Source organism: Perognathus longimembris, chromosome 10, assembly GCF_023159225.1.
Source record: "Perognathus longimembris pacificus isolate PPM17 chromosome 10, ASM2315922v1, whole genome shotgun sequence".
In the NCBI taxonomy this organism is placed as follows: Eukaryota; Metazoa; Chordata; class Mammalia; order Rodentia; family Heteromyidae; genus Perognathus; species Perognathus longimembris.
In genome coordinates, this window is record NC_063170.1 from 35,558,688 (window position 1) to 35,573,559 (window position 14,872).

At 41.6% G+C, this 14,872-nt stretch overlaps 1 protein-coding gene across 1 annotated transcript in view; it reads right to left on the bottom strand.

The window, feature by feature from the left end:
• Positions 1 to 14,872, bottom strand: part of Cacna2d3 (calcium voltage-gated channel auxiliary subunit alpha2delta 3) — a 929,381-nt gene that overhangs the window by 479,405 nt on the left and 435,104 nt on the right. Inside the window, exons 7-8 of the mRNA XM_048355814.1 lie at positions 12,205 to 12,265; positions 11,868 to 12,018 (exon numbers count right to left, since the gene is read on the bottom strand). Of these exons, the coding sequence (XP_048211771.1) occupies positions 11,868 to 12,018; positions 12,205 to 12,265 (212 nt within the window). The remainder of the gene's footprint in view (positions 1 to 11,867; positions 12,019 to 12,204; positions 12,266 to 14,872) is intronic.

Here is a 14,872-nt window from a genome sequence, read left to right on the forward strand (position 1 = left end):
GGAGGTCCAAGAAGAATCCAGGAAGGGAATAGATCTGAAAGTTCTTTGCAGCTGCAGAAGCCTATAGTTTTAAGGGGCAGCAGAAGATGAAGATCAAGAAACTTGTGCCCTCATCAGGGACATACGTATGTAGCAATAATTAGAACCATACTCACTGTCACTGTGCATGTATAGACACAGTAGAGGAATCTGTTCTTCTGAACCTCAGCCAGCATGTTAGTGGCATCATCCAAGCTTGCACTTCACTAATTTAACTTGACTATGTCAGGATCAAGCTATGCTGAGCAATCTGGTCTGTATCTCTGAGGGGAGTAAGGATTGGCCATACGTGGAAGGCGGGAATGGTGTACACCCAGCATCTATACAAAGGAGTCTGCCAGCTGCACATGCTCATTGCACCTCTGAAACAATACCAAGGATGCCCTGCCATGGACCTGTCTCTAGACCACCTCGTAGCTTCCTGTTCAAATAGCTTTCAGCTGGTGAATTTTTGCGGATATTATCTAGATTTCTTTTCTGTGAAACTAATGATGATGGATGACCACATAAGTTTCCAATTGAAGATGTGGCCCGCTCTAGCCTTACAATAAGACTGCCTTACAAGTAGCTTTTCTTTGCCCTTCGTCAAGCTAATTCAGCAGTCTAAGGAGGAAGATGGAGCAAGGCTTATCATTGCTGCTAGAGGCAGTGTCCTCTGTAATTTGACTTATCTTCTCCCACCCTGGTGTAGAGTTGAGACCTGTCTCAACTCAACAAAAGCATTCAACCTTTTCCCTTCCTGTCAAAGTGGTGAATCTTTCCTGAAAATTCCCAGGGCATGGAGAGGGTCTCTTGGAAGGACAAGAGTGGGCCAAGCAACCTTGGAAAAGGTGAAGACCAGCTGGCTACTGACATACTGAGGTAATAGAAAAAGGAGTTTAGGGCATCAAGGTGGTACTGCATCAGGACTTGCCACATGATGCCAGGACTTAGTTACTACAGCTTCCTGATCCCCCTTTCCTCCTAGTGGGTTTCCTCTGGCTCACACAAGGGTGGCAGCACTGGCAGTCTACCATAGACTCACTGGATGACATGGTACCTGTAAGGAAGTCCACTGCATATGCATGCATATAGTTCACAAGAGCGGAAGGAGGTGGATCTGTGTGTGTAATATGTATAAACAGAACAAGATCTATAGATGACAGAGCTAGGGAAGAAGGGGATGGTGTGGGTGATGGCAAGCAACTCCTCTTGGGAACAGATCACATGTCCAAGGCCTCCTCTGGAGGACACAGAGGTCACTTTCATTAAAGGCAAGGTGCTGTGCGACTAGGCACAAGAAAACACTTAAGTGCCCCAAAGAGGGGACTTGGTCCCTGGAGCACACTGTCCACTCCAAGTCACAATGGAGTTGTCTCAGGGCCCAAGATCTCAGGTGGGCTGGGGACCAGGACAGTGGAGCCAGTTGCTGCCAACTTTCTTCACAGGAAGCATTTGCCACGGAATTCTTCATTACTTTATCTGCTCACTGAATATTAGGTACTCCCCATCCCTGCTTATCCTCATCCCATGGGCTCCAGACACAATGAACTTTTTCCTGAGGGGCAGGGTCCAGGGTTCATACAATCTGCATATAACATACTCCCCCCATAAATTGTTCATTTTATCTTCCTTCTCTCCCTGGCAATATCTTCCTACATATGACTAATGTCCATTTATCTGCATGTGTCCATTTCATATCACTTCTTCCAAGAAATGATCACTGGGTCTGACTGTGTGCCTTCCTCCAGACTCCTACCAAGACCACAATGGACACACTGTATTGTGATACCTGTCTCTTAGTATCCTTGCCTTAGGGCAGTCAATCCTTCTACTGAGGCAGCCCCTGCACTTAACACTGAGCACTCAATAATGTTTGTTGAATGGATCAATCAGAACAAAGAAACAAAAAAAAAAATCAAAACTGTAGAGAAGATACTAATGGAAAAAACTAGGAACAAAGCCAGAAAAGAAAAGTTTGGCATAGACTCAAAAAATAAGATGAAAATCTCTAACCCTTTCAGAAACAGATAAATAAACCAAAAGTAGAGGAAGTAAGTGGGTATATTTTAGAGAATCCAAAGTTCCACATAAAAAAACCATATTATTAAAATGCTGGCAGGCTCATGTAATGTAAGAAACTGATGCAAAATTGCTGAGACTCCATTAAATATTTTATGGTTTTATTGGTGTACTTTTGATTAAATAACCTTTTGAATGAAAATGTGTAGGGATTAGGTAATGAAGCAGATGAAGCCACAATATTTTCACCAAAACAAGGAATCCCAGGGATCTTTTGCATTACAAAAACTTCTTATGTAATTTGAAACTAAACTGGACATAATTAGTAGTACAGAACAAGTGAACACTGAAAGAAAATACTGTCTTCATACTTTTAATGCGGAATCCATTACTTTCAAAAGCAAATCCATGGCAGGAAAAGCAATAGAGAAACAATTCTAAAGAAAATGCTGCAAATTAAAACCAGGGCACCAGGAAGTTCTGAGATGAGCTTGCGAAAGATGCTCTCCTCTATTCCATTTTGCACAAACATGGGCTGTGGGAGGCATTTTAAATTGACTTTACAATACCAACCCAGTTACTATTGTGTTCATGCAATGCATGGCTTATGCTTCTGTAAAATCATTTTTCAAGTTTCAGCATTGGACAGAATTAGCACCCTCATTTTTATGATAATATTGTTCATTTAATGCATGACTTGGAGTTAGACTTCAAAGAAAATCAGAAAAATATGCCTTTTCTCTTCTTAGAGACATCTCTCTTCATGCATCAGTGGTTTGACCTTAAATTTTAACTCTGACTGCACAAAACCACTCTCATATTTCACCTTTTCTTCCATAATTCAATCAGTTAGCTCATTAATTTTAGATAGATTTAGCAACACCTTACCTGTCAAAACTAAACCAATTTTTAATATTACCCTTTTATATTTATTCTATGGAAAGATCTGGATAAGAAGTTTTTGGTATAATATATGATACACTTCACAATGAACTTCAGAAAACATGTGAAGCTGACAAAGGTAGCCAAGCAAAGTCTTTTCCAACTATTTAAATCCCTTTCCTATTGTCCATCATGACAATGAAAATCAAATGTAAATGACAAATTACATGTATACAAACAAAAACCTATATTGCATGATGGCTCCCAACACTGAAAATAAAGATTATATGTTTTATGTTCTTCTAAAAGTTTGAAATATCTCCTGAAACATCTGCTCAGCAAGCAAGAGGAAGTTGGCAGTATAATGAGGAGAGGAGTGGTTAATATTCTCTCCCCCAAAGAGGTGCACAATAATGATACACTCAAACCGATTTTCAAGGCATTATGGGTGGAGATGTTAACATTCCATCCCCTGGCACTTGTAGCAACCTGCTCTTGGATGGCCATCTGGACAGGAGATGAGTGAGTTCTTTAAGCAGATACAAAACACACACCATAATATTAGAGCAAATATGCATGATGGAGGAAAATGATAGTTCAACAAGGTAAAACCAGTGAGACACGGCAAGGGTCAGAAGACATAATTCAAGGGAGTGCAAATGAAGACTGAACATAAAGCTACTGTTATTTAGTGCCTTCCTGCTGTTTTAGGTATATAAAGAAAACCTGACACCTTGCTTGGTGAACATTGTAGGAGGATTTACATGTATATAAGCTTTGGTGCAGTCACTTCACTTTCTAGATGTTATTCATTAAAGAAGCACACTCAACCATGCAAAAACATATGCATGTCCTTCAGTGCATTTGGCTCAGGGATGAGTCCATTTTTGATGCATTCCAAGTAGAAAGCAAATCCACATAATGACCATACAGTGAGGGACTGACTACACATCTGATGTCACCAAATGTAGTGAGATATTCAAATACATTTAACTACAATAAAAAATAGAACCAAGTTTCTGAATATTTTGTATAGTATGACTGGATTTTGCATAAAATTCATGGGGTCTCATAGTTACAGAAAAAGGAGGAAGAATATCTGCCAAAATGAGAGGTCATGAAAACATCTCTGACTTGCTTAAAATTTTAGCATATGTTGTCTACATCATAAAAGTAAAATCAACATGAAAAGTTACTGTTAATTAATGGTTCTTTTATAACCCTGGCCTTCTAATCTAAATTCACTAATAAATCTGGTCTATTCCCTTCCACATTAGGAGAATAAAGTTCATGATTCTATGATAAAAGCTTCAAATAAAAAGTTCAGAGTTTCTTCGTAATTGTCACAATAATTCTGTAAATAATCTTGAAGCTGATCACTTGTGTTGAAAACCAACAGACACAGGGTAAGGGGTTAATGAGAGCTCCAATGGGTTTCTTTCTACATGGGAACAATTTGGGAAAGAGGAAAATACTTATTTTTACTGAACTGCTCCATAATAACTAGCATATCTACTTTTAATTATCTTAATCACCTTCTCTTCGTTATTGAGCTGACAATGTTTATATATCTTAATGGACTTACATAGATTATTTAAATCGATTGGTTTTGTTAACTCAACAATGAATTCTGACTGATAAAGGATGTATGATATAATTAGTCAGTTCTTCTTTTTACATGAATTTCTGATACTTCTGTAGTGAGTAATTAAAGATTAATAAGGAAGATAGTCTCAGATTAGCTGCTTCTTATCTATAAATGCCTTAGGATCAAAACACATTTGCACAGTCAGATAGGGGTTGGCAAATTGAGAAACTTCTGATTAGAAAACATAATGGTCTCACTATCTATCTGAAGGTCTCCACAGTAAGCTGTGGGCCGGACAAGCTACCTTGTCTTTACTTGTGTAGAAGAGGCGACACATGATGAACCTGAATTTGTCTGAGGCTTCACAGTGACACTTCTTCTGGCCATGTGAGCTCCACAAAGTCACTTGTCTCATGCTGTATGGTCAGAGCTAGGGTAAAGACATGGTGAGATAAACTACAGAGACCCTGTCTTCACTCAGTGGTTGCTCTACCAAAGGCAGGCGCTATGGTTCAGTTCACAGGTACATAAGCATCTGCTGAATGTCAAACATTGTCCTAAAGGTCTGTGCGCCTAAGAATATGATGTTCCATTTCTTTTCCCTTTCCTCTTTAGGGCCATGTAAAACAAGAAGCTGTAAGTCCTGTTGCCTCAGGGTTATGTCCTTTTATCTGAATCTCATCAGAACACATAGACAGCATTCAAGTGATCCCTCTATCATCTTAACATCACTTAAACTGCAGAAGTCTTCCATAATGTAGGGCTCCATAAGGACACATTCTGCTCATAATCTGGGAAGTTGTGAAGACAGCAGCAACAATACTGCTGGAGCAGCCTTTCCTTTTCTGACATGCCTGTGCATCCTGTGCACCAGCCTGGCACCAATTAATGACCAGAAAACAGGAAGTGGCGCTGTGGCTCAAGTGGGAGAGCACTAGCCTTGAGCTGAAGAGCTCAGGGATAGTGCCAGGCCCAGAGTTCAAGCCCCACAACCAACCAAACAAACAAACAAAAAAAGGGGCTGGTGGCAAGAGTGCCTGCCTCGGATACACGAGGCCCTAGGTTCGATTCCCCAGCCACCACATATACAGAAAACGGCCAGAAGCGGCACTGTGGCTCAAGTGGCAGAGTGCTAGCCTTGAGCGGGAAGAAGCCAGGGACAGTGCTCAGGCCCTGAGTCCAAGGCCCAGGACTGGCAAAAAAAAAAAGTACTGAGAGAACAAAAAAGACCTGGAAATGGAAATTGAGTAAGTGCCCCTTTGCAAATCATGTGTCATTGCCTGGCATCTGGTTGGTCTCTGGATTTCCCCCTTCTAGTCCTGGGAGTTTGGACAAGGTATTATCACGTTATCTCTCTATCTTCATTTAAGAATATGCCTGAGCCAGCCTGTACCTCCTGAAGATGCTGTGAGGAGGGAAGATAAAAAAAAATATGAAGAGTAAGACACATAACAGCTACTTAGCCAATGCTGTCTTGTTTCAGAAGCTGAGATAAAGCAGGAGGGAGTTGTCAGCTGCTCTTCCCCCTGTCAGTCACTCCATCATCCTGATTATGGTCATGGTGATCAAACTAAAAAGATCATTTCCACATTACATACAGGAGATCCTGTAGCTTAAGAAAGAGCTTTCTAGGTCTAGTTACCACAGTCCTAAAGTAACTGGCTCCTACATATGAAAAAGTGCTCTACATCACTGGCCATAAAAGAAATGCAAATCAAAACAACATTGAGATTCCATCTCACCCCAGTAAGAATGTCATATATCAAGAAAACTAACAATAACAATTGTTGGAGGGATGTGGCCAAAAGGGAACCCTACTTCATTGTTGGTGGGAATGTAAACTGGTTCAGCCACTCTGGCAGCTGCCCAGGGGTGGACATGGGGCCAGCCCAAGCAACCCTCAGGTGGCAGGGAGTGACCCCACCATGCAGCGCTGTCGTCTCTGTGTTGTTTGTAAGTCTGACAGTCCCTTTTGTGACAAACCTGCATAGCTCATTGGAAAGATGTACAGGCAATGGTTCACAATCAGAGTGTGAGTGTCCACAAAAAGAACTCTGAGGGACCCCCCACTCAGCCTTCTTAAGCAGAAAATTATTTGGTGTGCTAAAATGTTTTACTAAGACTAAAACTGTTTTACTAAGACTATCAAGCCCTGGAAAATGAGGCTGGAGAATGCTAAAATCATTTGTTAAAGGTTTTGTCTTAAAATTTGGGTGTTGCAGGAGTAAGATAGACAAAAATACCTCTTGCACTGGAAAATGTATGGCCAATGCTTATTTTGCATGCTTTAAGATCTTTTGAATACGTGTGTGTGCATGTGTGAGTGTGAACATGTTCAAGACTGTAGTATGATGCAAAATTAAGTTTAATGGTCAATGGTTTAATGGTTTAAGTTTAAAGTTCAAATGGTCATCAAGTCTGGGCATTACCAAATGTTTTAAAGGATTATTGTATTGTTTTAAAGAGGAACTATAGTTAAAAAATGTTTAATTAAAAAATCAAAGCTAAGTATCAGAAATTTGGATGTAAAGGTTTATTACTGTTAAAAAAAAATGCTTTGGTTTCTCAGTTCAAAAACCAATAGGAAAGGACAGGAAAAACCTGGGATGGGCCTGTGTGCCTATCCACAGGAGTGAGGGGTGATCTGGCAAAGGTGCAGCTTAGCCAGTCCACGTGGTGGCACAGGCCCTGGAGGGAATCCACATGGTGGGACAGCCATAAGAGGGTGTCCATTCATGGTGGAAGAGGACAAGCCGGCACCAAGACAGTTCATCAAGCTCTGAGAAATAGGATGGAGATAGGCCATTCGGTAGGACAGGCCAATAGAGGGCTTTCTTTCATCTTTGTTTTCAGGTGAACATTGGAAACCTTGGGGTAAAAATGAATGATTTGACTGGAATTTCTAAAACTGCCCCTTGAGAGGTACTAAGAATTGGAAAAGTTTTTTAAATGGTTGAAAAGTTTATTTATCTGATGTGATCTGATTCCAGTGCTATTTTTGTAATTTGGATTTTAAAGGATATATATTAAACTAATGGGGATAGGAGTAAACTCTCATTAACTCTATGTATGTAGGAAGAAATGGCAAAATGGGCCAATGTTTCTCACTAATTTATTGGAAAGCTGAATGGATAAGTATTTCTAATTCTGTAATTGTAATTCTTGCATTAAGGAAAAATTGTCATTTGAGTTCAAAGGTCTTCATGCCATGCGGTAACTGGGACTGAAGAAAGAAAAAAAAGAAAAAAGGCTCTTTTAAAACAAGCAGCCCGGAGGCAAAGGGTGGCACCTGGTTTCAAAATGCCTGTAAGCTTCAGAGTTTTTCCAATGCAGATAAAAGCCAAAGTGTTAGTGTTAAAGCAGAGGTTAGTAAAAAGGCTTTGGAAATCAAGAATACATTTCTAGATAAGAAATTTGGAAGTAAAATTGTCCTAAATGATTATTGCAAAGTGAGAAAAGGAGAATTATGGCTACCAAAGTGTTTAATTGCCATTCCAGTTTCTTTGTGGGTTTTTTGTAACAGTTTCCAGCAGGCCCACAGAGAAGGACAGGTGATTCCTACAAGTTTGTCAAGATGCAACATTGGCCCTTAAGTTCCAGGTAAGAGCATGCTTAAAAACTACTTCTGTGTGGACCACCTTGTTGCTTTTAATTGGAGTAAAGTGGCCTCTTGTAAGACTCACTGATCTGAAATCTGCAGTTCAAAGCCAGCCCGGGCAAAGAAAGGTCCCTGTGAGAGTCTTCATCTCTAATCAGCTAGCAGAGTGCTGGGAACAGAGTCGTGAGTCGCTTTGAGGCTCAAAGTGGTAGGGTGCTAGTCTTGAGCTGGAGAGCTGAGGAACAGCGCTCAGGCCCTGAGCCCAAGTCCAGTGAAAAGTCACTCCTGGGACAAAAGTGATGGAGCATCCAGAGGCAGTAAGCCACTGCTTGCATGGCAGAGATGGTGTCAGATCCTAGAGTCACTCCTGTTTGGCTTTTCCAAAGTTAATCAAAGCCAGGAAGTCCTAGAAGAATAGTTCATAAGCATGCCTTTCTAATGCCCATGTCTGTCTACTGGACAGGAACTTGCCAGTCATCTGTGATAGTGAGTAGTAAGGGTAAGTTTGTCAAATGAGAGGATAGTTTAAAATCCCAACCCCCCGCATCTACTCAAAGCAGTGAGAATTTTAAGCTGATACATCCATTCAGGAAAGAAAGCTTGTAGACCTGAGATTGTGTCCTTATTGAGATCTGTTAAAGGCCTGCAAAGGTAATGTAGGCATTTTTTTAGGTCATCAGAGATCAGTTCCCCAGCCAGTCAGGACAAAGCTTTTACAAACTAGAATGTTAAAAGGCTACACTGTGGGGCTGGGGATATAGCCTAGTGGCAAGAGTGCCTGCCTCGGATACACGAGGCCCTAGGTTCGATTCCCCAGCACCACATATACAGAAAACGGCCAGAAGCGGCGCTGTGGCTCAAGTGGCAGAGTGCTAGCCTTGAGCGGGAAGAAACCAGGGACAGTGCTCAGGCCCTGAGTCCAAGGCCCAGGACTGGCCAAAAAAAAAAAAAAAAGGCTACACTGCAGTAGCCCAAAAAGAAGTCTGTATAGTTGAAAGTTAAAATGTTGAATGTAATTTCCAGTTTGGAGTAAAGCTCCTCCTTGGTAAAGTAGACTAAGGTTATAGGTTCCTGACTAGGTAAGGCCAACGCCCCTGAGTCAGTCTGAAGAAGTTATAGAAGATGGATGATCTTCGCCCATCAGCCCCCCTTTTAGGACCAAGGGACCAGAGTTGTTTTTGGAAAGATGAGGCAGGATAAACTAGAGGCATGGAAAACAAGGGTAACAGTATACAGAGACTGCACTTGTGAAAAATGGTTACAGGCCAAGCCTTCTATGTTGGCTTAAAAAAAACAATTCCTAGCCTTATTGGAAATATCTGATTTAAACTTATTGCCCTGGCAAAATGACCCAAGGGCCATTGATTACCTAAAGCTGTCTTGACATTTAGTGATGTGCCAGCCTACAAAAGCTAGTGTGCTTAAGAAGGAATCAGAAGAATACTAGGAAATTTGACTAAAGTTAGGCTTTAGGTTAACTTAGGTTAAGCTTCTCTAACCAGTCTATGGAGAAAGTTGCAGGTAACCCAGCAGAAGGTGTGACATTCTACTGTAACCACTGGTAGCCACTGCTGCCTGACACCACCATGGCCCCTGCCCATTGAGTGAGGATCAAGGAGAGTCTAACAGTCATCTGGAAGAATCTACATCTTCAGATGGGACTCTTATCACACGCAGCTGGTTTTTGCTGGAAAGTACTTTGGATATGCTAAAACTTAAATTTTGGGGGGGACATTCTTGAGTTAACTGGAGTTAACTAGCTGTATTAAGAAAATTGGATATTGTAAGAAATTTTCAAGCAGACTGGCCTGCTGCTAAATTCAAAGCATGTATGACAGGCTGGAGAGTCACTTCCAGGCAATGCCTGGGTTGGGAGGGGTGTCCAAGAGTATTAAAATGTGTCCAGATGGATTAGGGTGTGACCTCAGAGAAGAGAGGGAGGTAACTGCCATCAGGTGTGCCAGGTACCAAGGTAACTGGACAGATTTAAACTGCTGGGGGCATCTTCATGGAGCCCTCCTGGGGGTGGATGTTACAGATGCCACTGGCCAACCTTAGGCACTTAGAGGAACTGGAGAAATCCACTTTAAAATAGTAACTCATGATAGTTGGCTCTGGTCTGGTTTCTTAAGGAGCAGCATTCCCATCGGACTGACCCTTGCCCCACCTTTGTTTTCCCCAACAGCCTGTGGGTGGAGTCACAGTAAATTGCCTTGATGTAGTTGAGATAAACCGGATTCTACAAACCAGAGGAAAAGAAAATGTAGACAGTTTAAAACTCTAGCAGCAAAGAAGCCCCAGGAAATGTAAAGAGGAAAGTTAGTATAGAAAGCCTTAGAGAAAGGGATAGAGAAAATGGTTTCCTCTGGATAAGAAAGGGATTTAAAAAGTCAATTATCACAGAATGTTCCAGTAAGTCGCTGATGGCGTGAGGAAGTAGAAGATGGTGTGAGTGGAGATATGTTAAATTTTATAAGACACAGATTATAAAACTGTATAAGGAAAGACTTTAGAGAGAGAATTGGGGAAACAAAAATGTTTCCTTTAGATTAAAAGGTTTTGGCATGTTAAAAGTGAGAAAGACAATCCCTAGAAAGTTTGAGTATGTAACAAATGGTATCAGTATGTCTTAAAATTAGAGCATATGAGTAAAGTTGGTATGTAATCAAATTAGCTGTAATATAAATAGGGTCAGAATTGGGGCTTTGGTGTAAAACTATGTTTATCTGTACCTGTATCTGCAGGGCTAAGGGACTTGTGTGATGTCAACTAAATGTTATTCCTAACTTGCAATCACATTTGTTATGAGCTTTTATCCCCCCTCAAGCAAGCCCTATAGCAAGTCCACCAAGAGATCTGGCTCAAGCTAAAGGCCCTTTATGAGACTGGACCTCCTCCTGAGCCACACCCGCTACCAACTGAGTAAAGCACTACCAACAACTTATGGAATACCAATCTATCCCTACTGATTCTCAGTCAGAATCAAACTAATAAGCAAGGAGAACCATGATAGGTTCTCAAGTTACCTATCAGAAGGGGGGAATGAAGGGGAGAATGAAGAGTTAAAGTAAACGCCATTTTCAGGCAGCCCCCGTTTTGTCTGTTTAAACTATGAGCAAACCCAGGGCAAGCTTATTAGGGCCCAGCCGGTCAAGAACTCTAACCGCCTGGGAATGCTTAACTCTAACCGCCCCTAGAATGCCTCGAGCCCCGAGCCAATCAGATTTGTACCCGTGTCCTAATCTTGCTTGCTTGAACACCTGATTGCTATAACTTTGTTTTTTTTTCTTGCTTGAACACCTGATGGCTGTAACTTTGGTTTTGGCCTTTATAAGCCCTGTGCAATCGCAGCTCGGGGCTTCCTCCTAACCTCCGCTGTGTCGGTGGGTAGGACGAGGCCCGAGTTGCAGCTCGCCTGAATAAAGCCTTGCCTTGCTTTTGCATTTCGGAACATCTGAGTCTCGGTGGTCTTCTTGGTGGTCGTTTCGAGACTTGGCGTAACACTAGGACCATCAAAACCGGTGCTGGTTTTTTTTGTTTTGTTTTGTTTTGTTTTTTTTCCGAAGGAAGGAGCTACATGCTGGGTGGGAGAGGAAATATGCTTAGCTTCATTTTCAGTCCCTGGAAGCCCCCTCCACAGTCCAGGATTTAGCGAATAAACATGGCCTCATCCTCTGGCCTCCTAACACTGTAGATACCATACCAGTAACAATGCAAACATCCCAAAGTGCAAAGAAAGCACAAAATGGGTGCACTCACCGCAATTATGTTAAAGAAGTCATCATCCCCCAGAGTATCCAAAATAGAGGAGACTGTTTGCTTTGCAATAGTCAGACGTAGTCCTTTCATGCTACCACTGACATCAACTAAAATCACCACATCTTTTGGAGACGTCGCTGCCTGGATGTACCTAGGTCAGGGAAAAAATAAGTAAAAATGAACGCAGGCCTCTCTTCAAGTTTTCCTAACTAAGAGGAACTAAAGATGTACCTCAGTGGTATAATGCTAGCCTGGAATGTGCAAGGGCCTGGGTTCTACCACAAGAAAACAACAATAACAACAATAAATAAATCACCAAGGTTTGATCACTGCCTACCATTTTCGGTTCCTGCAGTCAAAGGCAATGACTCCGTTCTCATCTGGTTCCCATTTAATCCCTGGAAAAGAAATGGGGTTAGATGAAACCCAGAAACTTCAAATATTTATTTGTAGCATTTCAGAGCTGCTCTGCTTTGCTGATGGAATAGACAGGGTGAAAAATCACATGCAAAGACCAACCCTGCAGCTGTTCACATGCCCATGACCAGCTCTGGAAAGACAGCTTCAGGACATAGCCCTACAGTAAACACAGCCTTCATCCAGTTGCTCTGAACTGCTGCTTGCATGTAGTACCATGCTGTTCCTCAAGAGAGGATACAACTTCAGCTCCTGCCATTAGCTAATGTGCCAGACAGCCGAGGTCATTTCTCATAGTCTAGCAAGCTGCTGGAAGTTGCTGGCATCATTCACAGGTCTCTAGGCAGAGTATTCCTCCTATCCCTGTACTTAGGTAAGGTAAGGTAATGTCTATACCATGAAAGGAGGAAGGGTAGAGTGGAATGAATCTGGAGGGATCATATGATAAAATGTTTCCAACTCAGAATATACATAGAGTTGTTCCCTCTTTATTCTTGTTTTTAAAATCAGACATTGGGCCTGCCTTTCTACACTGAAGTGAAATAAAATGACCCAAATTATGCTGCAAAATGGAGTTTGAATTTCAGGCCTGTGTCCTAAGGAGTTTCCTCTGGTGAAAAAGGCGGCCCAGCATCCTTAGTCCTGTGGTTTACCAACTGCTCAGGATATATCCATGGTGACATTCTCTATGTACAACTTATTTGTGAAGGATAAAAGTCCATTGAAAAAGGTGATATTTGCTTCTTAAAAATAAATAGGAAATCATTGTTTTCAGCCATTGGTTCTGTTCAAGACAGAGGATTTGAAATATAGACTTTGGTAAGGAAAGACAAACAGAAATGTTATGTTACAGGAGAAAAATCCTGACTCAGAGTATGGCACTGAGTATCTCCTTTCCAGTCATCAATGTTCACCTTTGTGGACAAGACTGAATAATAACACAAAAGAGCTTAAGAGAGCCTTTTCATTGTCCTACACTCTACAGCAATACTTCAGTCTTTGTACTTCATTTTCCACCTGGACATGAGCCTATTTTAAAGAGTTTTGCCGAAGAAGTTAGAAAGCAGAAATATAAGGTAGTACCAATTGAAGGTCATTAAGTAATACAGATGAAACGTATCTGACAAGATACTTGGTGCTAAGGAATATGGTTGCAGTTAAGTTGAAGCATATCAGACACATTGTTAGTATGAAGACAAGCACAGTGAGGATGGGGCTGATCAGGTAATGTTTTGATTTCTAATTCCATAAAGAAGTGATTTGCATACAATGAAAGAATAGTTTTGACCTATGACAGGTGCTCAGTGGCTGTTTCTTAAGTTGATTGTGTGAGTGTTCATGGGGCATGCTCATGCCTATATGTACTACCCACCATCCACCACTGAACTCTGGCCTTGTTATCATTCCTTGACTCCCAGCCCAGCTGCTGTGTGTTCTCTGCCCCAACACTAGGGCCCATATAAGGCCTAGAAGGAGAAATTGATGTCACTAAACTTAGTTTCTTTGCATCTGAGCTAACAAAAAATTTCCCCAGGTACTGCTGAAAGCTGGTGCTCTTATAAACATTGGTGTAAAATTAATCTGCTGGGCAAATCAATAAGGGAAATAATTCCAGCACAAATGTGGATCAAATGATATCCAAGACTGCTTGTCACAATGTTCACCAAACTGGCAAACACTGTGCTAGTCCATAGACATGCAGAAGTGACCGAGAATATCAGGTGTGGAGGAAGCCATGCACATCCCGCAGTCAGCAGATAGTAGATAAGAAATCATAGGTACGAGCGACACCACAGGCAGAAACACCCGGTGCTACATCAGTGTGTACAAGGTGAGTATAACCCCTCATGTGAGAGGAGAGTCTCTGAGCTGAGAGAGAAATGATGGTGCATTGCTTTGTTAGATCAGCTGTTAACAAAGTACGATGAGCTGGGTCACTTAACAGAAATGTTTCCTCTCACAGTTCTGGATAGAATGGAATATCCAAGTCAGGAAGAACAATGTGTGCAAAGGTCCTGAGGCTGAATAGAGCATGATTTTTCAAGGAAAAGCAGAAATGTTGGTATCCCTGTGCGTAGAGATGGTCTGAGTCAGAGGAGAGGAACAGGGGCCACAGCAGAAACCATGAAGCAAAGCCACATGAGATTTGCATTAAGTGTGGATGAAGACAGTTCCAGACACACAGCACTGAATGTAGCAATAAACATCATGCTTTAACTCAAAGTCAGGGCCAGATATACATTGGGGTGTCATCTTGCCTAAACTCAACATTTGGGTCAAGATCATCAGACTTTCCTGAGATGTCTAGTTATTGCTAAGACCTGCTCCTCCGTCCTCATGCTCTTTCTGGTGCAGACATTTATTTCACTGGTGTTCCGTGAGATGGTCTACAGGATACTGTATTATCCTGAGTTAGGGGAATAAGAACATCCAAGTGCCTTCCCTCCTGCCCAAGTACACTGTAGATCCCTCTGACAGGGACATTAGAGGCAAGGTACACAAACCTTGTCATCATCTTGTAAAATTCTTTTGGACAGCACAGTGATTGTCACATGACCATGACATAGATGAACCTATGGAGGCCTGTG